Below are 8643 nucleotides of genomic sequence, written 5' to 3' on the forward strand. Positions count from 1 at the left end.
TTACCCCACATGGTAAATTACAAGTTCTGTCATCCTACTGTATCAGTGTTCTTTTATGAATTTTTTGATTATCTTGACCCAATGAACTTTTGATATAACTAGATCTTTTCACTATCATCAGTACAAAGCACATTCAGCAGTCAGGTAGGGAATATGAAATCAGATTCTGGTCCCCTTTTATATATGTGAGATTATTCTGTTTGCCATCCAGGGCATCAGTTATACACTGTTTTGTTGGGTTTTTTTTAATTTTTTTGTTATTTCCCTAATGCTATTCAAGCTTCTTGGAACTTATTTTGTGTTTTCCAAGTCTTTCCAGTGAATAAATATCTCCATAAAGTTATTGCTTCACTTTGGCAATTGAGATGTTGCAGTTAGTCTGTGGGCAAAGTTAAGCCAAAGCCCAGCTCGCTTTCTTCCTCTTCTCAGTGAAATGGCTAATACTATTGGTGTTCTGCCAGCTGGACAGAGCCCTTGCCTGGCTTCATGTTATGGTAGCACCTTGACCCTATTGTTCCCTAAGAGAGAGGAATAAATAATGGTTCTGCAGCAAGAATAATATCTTAAAAGTAACAATAAAAATAGTGTGACTTTACAGAGAATTAAGGCTTTCTAGAGTGTACTGTAAATGAAAATGTTTTCGTTTTCCTCCCCTTCACCTCCCTTCCTAAAAAGAGTGATGTAATCTTCACAGTTATCAAAGAGACAGCTACCCCTCAGATAACCCTTTCACAAATTTGGGGGTTCAGAGGTGGAGGATTCCGCACAAGGTCATAGTTTAAGAGAATGACTACCCACCTCCTTGAAGATTCTGCTGATTCCTAAAGGCTTTTCTTGCAGAATACCATCAATACCCTCCAAAGACTCATGAAATGTTACATTTCTATGTGGCGTCCACTCCAACCAAAGCCTTTTCACCCATAGGCAGTTCCCACTTGACAACGATCATATTCATCATGAGGAGTGTTAATTAGCCACCTGGGTTCTGGTCTTCACTGAGGAAGTCAGAAAAGGCAACGGTCAACAAACTCAAGTATGAGTAAGGGAATAAATCTCTGCCAGCTATCACTATTTCTTTGTTCCAAAGTTTTAAATATTGCCCAAATTGCCATTGCATTGCCAGGGGAAAGAAGCCATCATAATTTTTACCATTTATAAAGCATATGGTTACAAATAATTTCTGGAATTTTTGCCTGGGACCCAAGATGTTTTAATGTGCCAGCTGCATTATAACCAAGGTGAATAAACATCTCAAATTATATAGCGGTTATGTGAAAGAACAAAGCAAAGGAATGAACTCTCTTCCAATCTTTTAACTTTTTAATTGGATTTAAAATTTTTTTCATAGGATTAGCGCTGGAAGAAAAATGAGAAATCATGTAGTCTAATCTCCCTTACTATACAGATGAAATTGAAACTGGAGGTTAAATGATTTGTCCAGAATCATCCAGTGAACAATTAGTAGAGAGATTTAAGTCCAAGCCTGGATCCAGGCTCCAAAGGAATTGCTTTAATTTAAAAAAAGGGAAGAAAAAAAAGAGGAAGGAGAGAAAGAAAAAAAGAAGAAGAGAAAGGAGAAGACAAAAGAGGAAGAAGTAGGAGGAAAAGGAGAAGGAGAAGGGGGAAGAGAAAGAAAAGGAAAAGGAAGAGAAGGAAGAGGCGAAGAAGAAAAAAAGAAGGAAGAAAAGAAGGAGGAGAAAGAAGAGGAAGAGAAGGAGGAGGAGGAGGAGAAAAAAGAGGAAGAGGAGGAGAAGGAGGAGGAGAAGTAGTGGTAGTAGTGGTAATAGTAGTAATAATAGTTGTTGTTGTTGTTGTTGTTGTTGCTAGAAAAAATAAAATACAGTTGTCCCTTCCACATCATGAGGATTAGGGGCATGGCATGCCCTCAATCAAGAAAATCCTAATAAAAATTTTTGACCTTCCCTTCATACCAGAGAAGGAGTCTCTGGTATGAATTATTATGGTATTAAAAGATAAAATATGTTGATATTATACAATACTATTCATTAATTTTGTGGATTTCTGAGTTTCTAAGTAAACCAATCAGAACTCAGCTGTTTACTGTATGCCGGGCATTATGCCAACTGCTAGGAATACAAAGACAAAAATAAAACTGTTCCTGTCTTCAAAGATTCTAATGGGAAGTCAGCCACATACGATGTATATTCCATAATGCATACAAAGTAGTATTAGTAAGAAGGATGCTAGCAGGTAGGGGGAACAGGAATGGCTTCTTATATAAAGTAGTGTCTGGGGCCCTGAAGGAACACCAAGAAAATTTGCTTCAGAATTATACAACTACTATATGTCAGAGGTGATATCTGAACATGGGTCTTCTTGACCTTAAATGGCTCTATGAATTACCTAGTATGAACAGGCACTCATTGACTCAAAAAAAAAGTATTTGTGTTGTGCAGGTCTGAGATTTCTGAGTAGTCTACAAAGTCTTACCTCTCTTATTTTTCTGTCTGAAGCTACGTTTTCATCATGGTTTTACTGTTCTTTTCTGTGCCTGTTTTTGCACAGAAGTCATCCGATACTCAGGGGTGTATTAACTTAGAGTGCAGAATCTTGTAAAGTTCATTATCAGATGTCTCTGCCTCCCATTGCCTGCTTGGAATGGTGGGTGCCCAGGCTACAACTCTCATCATGCTCATCTTTAGAACTGGAAATCAAAATGACCATGAATCTGTCCTGATTATGATAAAGAGGATGCCATCAGTTCCTCTACTGGCTTCTCTGAGGAAAACGTGAGCCTCTTCTGCCTTGGAGCTACAAATTCTTTTTGTCTTCTGTCATCACTCATAGTAAGAAGGTCATTGCAGGTTTGGTTCCATTTTCCCCAATAATGTTGGGAAACATTCAACTTCTTGATTATTGGCTGAAACTCACATGTTAAGAGGAACAATAGTTATATTAATGTTAGTTTACAGGTTCTGTTATTCTTTGCATTCTTTTGCCCCGTTTCTGTCATGTTAGGGTTTGGGACATGGGGGTTTTGAGAGTTTTTTGGGTTAAATGGCTTGCCCAGAATCACACAAATACCAAGTGTCTTAGGTCATATTTGAACTTGGGTGCTCCTGATTCCAGGGTCAGTGCTCTATCCACTGTACCATCCAGGTGTCCCTACCACTCTTTCATATTTTGAGGAAAATTTGCTTTTGAGTTTCATGATTTCCATGGTCAAAAAATTCATCATGTAATAGCCAGCCTTCTGATGAGGAAGTGTTGTGTATTTAAGTAGGCTGGTTCTCAAGCAGCAGTCCTGGGCCTATCTTCAAGACCTTTGCAGGCTGGATAAAGCATAGGTCCCATAAGCATTGCCCCCCAGAGTGCAGGAGAACCTCCACAAAAATTCTAGGAAAACTTCTGTTGATTCTATTTTCATTGCTATAAAACTAAAGAAATCATCATATGGCATTCTTTATAGAAATGGCAGACTAGGGCAAGGGAAGGAGATGATAGAATACTGGGCTTAAAAGAGAGAAGGTCAATTTACTCTGACTGATGATATGGGAAGTGATTTCTCATGTTGGAAGGTATCTCAGAGCCTCTAATTCAATCCATAGCTGAAAAAGAATCCCTCTTCCATCCTCCCAATAAGTAGCCCTCCATTGTTCATATCAAGACCTCCAAGGAGGAGAAGATCTATCACCTTCTAAGGCAGGCCATTCCGCCTTGAAGTGACTATAATTTTTAGTAAGTTTTTTTCTCATAGCATTTGACTTTTTTCCATTTCTACCCATTAGATCTTCTCTCTGGAAACAAGGATAAATGGAAAACTCCTATTTCACATTACAGCTTTCACAGATATCATATATCCTACCCACTCCATTCCCCAAGTGGTGGGGGATTCAACTCAATTCAACAGCTCCTTGTTAAAGATTTTCTAAGTACAGAAGCTTGAACAGCAGCCTGATATGAGACTAATTTTTTAGGACCCAAAATGAAATCGTTGCCCTGAAATTTCGTTTTCTATACCAGATCTTTTTTCATGTGATTTTTTTTTATTGAGACTGGGGTCTCCCAATCTCTCCCAACTAGAAATTTAACAGTCACTCAATAACTTGATCCTATTACTAACTGGTATGGGAGCTTTAACCTGCTCCATATCAGATCTGGGGCAGCTTGCTTCTTCTTTGATAGTCTGGTAGTCTCCCACTTCCTATAGACAATTGATTGAATTGGCCCTACTGTGCCTGAGATCTCCCATACTGAAGAAAGCCATCAGTCTCAGCCTGCCTATATTGATTATATTAGATCAGAAGCAGGGTTTACACAGGCATTTACCATCATACCTGACCTCAGATCTTTTTTTTTTTTTTTTTTTAGAAAACTTTTAGCTATATCATATCTATCCTTCTTGTGAATTTCATTTTTTCCCCCTTTTAACCAAATGATTTTTGACAGGTCTTTGGAATCCATCTCCTTTCATTTTTCCTTTGTGAGCCTTTCCCATAGTTCACAAAGAAATCTGCCGTAATGGTTATAGAGGTAAATTAAAGTGTGGGTTGTGCCTGTTTAGTCATATAGTTGAAACTATAACTAATTCCAACATTAAGGGTCTTCAGGATTGCAATCGAATGAATAAAAACAAAGAACTGGGCTGCAGAATTCGAAAGGTAAAACAGCTTTCTACAGAGTCAGCCCATAGTACATAATACTACTGTTCAAATCCATAGAAATTGACTGTTCCATATGAGTTCCTTGACATTCATCCAGAGACACACAGAGAACTCTGGAACAGATAAGCCTATTGGGAATTTGTCCAGTCTTTTGATTAGCAGTCTGGATTTTAAAAGTCCCAATAGTAGCCTCCATACTAATCAAAAGTGCCATTTGTTGAGGCAGACAAAATGACTTTATTATTAAGTTTCTTACTCTAAGTGGATAAGGCCATTTTGCAGAATTAAAAAACCTCTTCTCCCTTTACTGTAGCTGTTAGTCTACTGGAGCTACCTGTGCTAGCTTTAAAGGATAAAAACACATTTTAATTCAGGCAGTCTTTGAAAAAACTTTATAGTCAGTTAAATCTCAGATTCATCCACATTTTGCAAATACACCAGCCATATTCTTGTCTGTTTTGTACTTCTGTTGTAGCTACTTATCTGCATTCTTGTTTTTTCTCCCTTGGTTCCTAGAGGACAGGTTCAATTTCATTTTTCTCTTTATACCTCCAGGGCCTAGAAGACCTTGCACATAATTGGTGCTTTTAAAATGCTCGTTGAATTGAACAGAATTCTCTTTAAATTTCCTGTGATCCTATATAATTTTTCTGTTTAACTGTCATTTCAGCTTTTATATCTTTGCAAAGATATTTTAATAATATGTGGAACACTAATCTTATCTTTATTAAGGACCATCGTTTATTTCCAGCACTCTACCCTAGTGAGCTTTTACTTCTGTTTGTTTTTTTTTTTTTAAAGGAAAATAATTGATTTTTACTTTTCTTTTCAGACAATCTGGAAAATGGATCCAATAAGTGTGACAGGTGAGGGAACTGTTCTCAATTATTTTTTTTTTGCAGGTTATAATTTGTGACTAACTTGGGAGAGCTGGGTATTGGAATCATACATGACATGTAAAGATTTTCTGTTTTGTTTTGCTTAACTCTAGTGCAGCTAACAGAAAGGGAGCAAGCAAAGATGAAACCTATTGGAAGGAGATCAATGCAGCTATGGCCTTAACTAATCTCGCACAGGGAAAAGACAAACTACAGGGTACCACCAGCTGCATCATTCAGAAATCATCACATATATCAGAGGTCAAGACTGTCAAAGTGCCACTAGCCCAACAATTTTAAGCACTTGCTACCTGTGGGATCCAATGGACACTCGTCGCGCCATTTGTATTTCTGTAAAGTCAGAACCCAAGACCCGGAGCAAGCATCAAAAACCGTTCCCTTCCTGACATGGTCAGTAAAGCAGTTACTCCCCTTAGACTTTTTGGTCTTCTTTTTTTTAATTATATTAAATAAATTGTCCAGTTGCTTCTATAAAAGACATATAAATTATAAAAAAATCAGTTTTTATCAAAATATTAACTTATTTTATGTTACTCAAACTATGCATAAAATGTCTGCATTGCTATTACGATAAGTGCCTTGCTTTCCAAAAATAAGCTATAACGTGGGCATAGCAGAATAGTTATGCCTCAAAATGACAATGCCATAATGCTTATTAGAATATGTATTATTCCAGATGGGCCTGACCATCCAGGGCTGAAACCATAACTGCTGAATGCCCTTGAAATGTATTCAGTATTTCGCATTTTTAAAACTTGGAGATCTTTCAGTCTAAAGGAAATATCCCCTTTTTAAAAGTTCCACAGTATTAAGTATGGTCGGATGTAGCTTTCAGAATGGCATTAAGGTTGTTGTGCATGTTTCTTGCTTGTCTATGCAGTACGTTATCCACTTAACACCATAACTCACTTCATTGAAAAGTGCAATACTCCATATAATATGTATATGTAAGAAACAGTGTGTCCAAATTAATTTAAAGATTTACACTAGACACCAGATTCAGGAGACGTTTCTTGTGGCGAGCTTCTCCAGAAAACTCCCTCCACCCAGCTGAAGTTTCACTTTGGATTTTTTTCTTTCTTGAGCTTTGCTACACACTGTTAAAAGTTGTTAAATAAAAACAAACAAAAAAATCTTTTTGTACAGAAGTAAACTTGTAATCTTGTATCTTACTGGTTTGGGAACTCAGTATCTTGCCATGATGGAAGCAGTGATAGCTATGGCATGGTCAAAACAGCATTGGTTTGATTTGTGTGAAATCAGAAAGTCTAATTGATAATCTACCTTTCAAGGAGCAAAAGATATTGAGATAAATATATGTATGTGGGTGTATGAACAGCCACACACACACACACACACACACACACACACACACAATATAAAGTCAACCCACAAATGAAAAGCATATGGTCTTTGAAATATTGAAAGGTCATTACATTTTGCTAAGGAGATTAAGGGCTGATACAAAATTACGCATTAAAGAAATAACGACTCAAATTTTGAAACAAAATTGCCATTGAGTGAAAATAGAAATACAAAAGTGGATTTTCTTCAATCAAATAATAATATCCCAATCAGTTTGAAAAAACTTGAATCAACAATGGAAATTCTGAATACGACTTAGAGTATACCAACTACAGGAAGATGAAAAAGATTTGCTTATTGGGGGGAATGGGATAGGAATTAATTTTTTCCATTTGTAATCTATTCTGTTCTTCAAAAAACAAAAAAAACCCTACGTGTGTATATGTGAAAAAGAAAGCACGAACACCTCAGTAATGCATCCTAATTCTCCTTTATGTTGCAGAATATTTTACAAAATATTGTCTGCTCCAGTTGTACTAAATTATTTAAGAGACAGAAAAAAAAAATCCATCTTGGTGTAACTTGTAGGATACTTTTTGTTGTAACATAGCCTTGGGGTTGGGGTTATTTAGTGTATGATAAAGATAATTTGATATAAAAATATTTTGTATATATATTTTTTACTTTGTTTTTCTAAATTGCTGTTTGCAATGACATTTAAGTGCCACGCAAGAAGTATACACCACGACTGTATGAACAAATGGAGTATGTGTTTAATTGCCTTTAGATAGGTAAGAGTTCCATGATGCATTTTAGTACTTTACATTCAGAATTTTGCCATAATGTGAGCAGATAACTGAAAACTAACGACAAATACTTCACTCTTGTTCGTACTATCATAAGTTATTCAGGCATAAAGGATCTTGTGACAATACTTTGTTTTAGTTTTGACAAACATTTCAGTTCAAGGTATGCAGAGTGTTTTCATTTGAATTAGTGATCATTAAGCACTGTCACCTTTTTCTTTCTTTTTTTTTTTTTAAGCAGCAGCAAATTAGTTTTTGGGTATAAATATAGAAGATAAGCCATTGTGGAACATGTGTTTTTGCGTTTGTTTTTGTTTTTGTTTTTAACCACCAAACTGTGGAGATTGGTCCATAAACACATTAAATCCATTTTACAATTAACAAATAACTTGGCATTATTACCTACTGTAATTATCTTTAATTTATTTTTCCTTTTGCTGCTTTAACATTTTCTGGAAATGCAAATGCTTCTTCTCTCCCCACTTCCCCCCCCCCATTTCCTTTTAAAAGAAGAATCTTGAACAACGCTGAGCCAACAGCTGAAAATCAAAGTCATAATTTATATTGTAGAGAAACGTTATTACCGCTGTTCCTTGTTTTGCCATATGTAATCATTTTAATAAAATTAATAACTGCCAAAAATCTTGACAGCTTTGGAATAAATGTTAATTTCTGTTCCTTAATCATCACATCCATGCTATTTTCTTTTGGGGGCAGACCAGGTTGGGAAACAGTGAGTGTGTGTTAAATGAAAGACTTGTGTTTTAGAGAGGAATCAAGGAAGAGCACTGAATTAAGCTGGCATTTCAGCTTTCATCACATTATGTCCCCCTTTCAAGAGCAGAACAAGGAGAACATGGAACTGACTTGTGGATCACATGCAAAGTTCTCATTTTCCTATAACTTAGGGATAAACATTTATATGTAATTAAGTTCTATTCAACAAACATTTATTATTCCATGAAGAACTATATACTAAGTCCTGGGGGAAATATAATCCCTACCCTC

At 36.2% G+C, this 8643-nt stretch overlaps 1 protein-coding gene across 4 annotated transcripts in view; it reads left to right on the forward strand.

Annotated features, from left to right (window-relative positions):
* MKX (mohawk homeobox) overlaps positions 1 to 8318 on the forward strand; it is a 100208-nt gene extending 91890 nt beyond the window's left edge. For 3 of the 4 annotated variants that reach the window (XM_012551239.2, XM_031939811.1, XM_031939810.1), the window contains exons 6-7: positions 5458 to 5491; positions 5617 to 8318. In XM_012551239.2, the coding sequence (XP_012406693.1) occupies positions 5458 to 5491; positions 5617 to 5803 (221 nt within the window). In that variant the 3' untranslated portion in view covers positions 5804 to 8318. The remainder of the gene's footprint in view (positions 1 to 5457; positions 5492 to 5616) is intronic. The other variant, XM_031939813.1, reaches the window with a different exon arrangement.
* Positions 8319 to 8643: the final 325 nt, after the last annotated feature.

Source organism: Sarcophilus harrisii, chromosome 5 (genome assembly GCF_902635505.1).
Source record: "Sarcophilus harrisii chromosome 5, mSarHar1.11, whole genome shotgun sequence".
Classification (NCBI taxonomy): domain Eukaryota; kingdom Metazoa; phylum Chordata; class Mammalia; order Dasyuromorphia; family Dasyuridae; genus Sarcophilus; species Sarcophilus harrisii.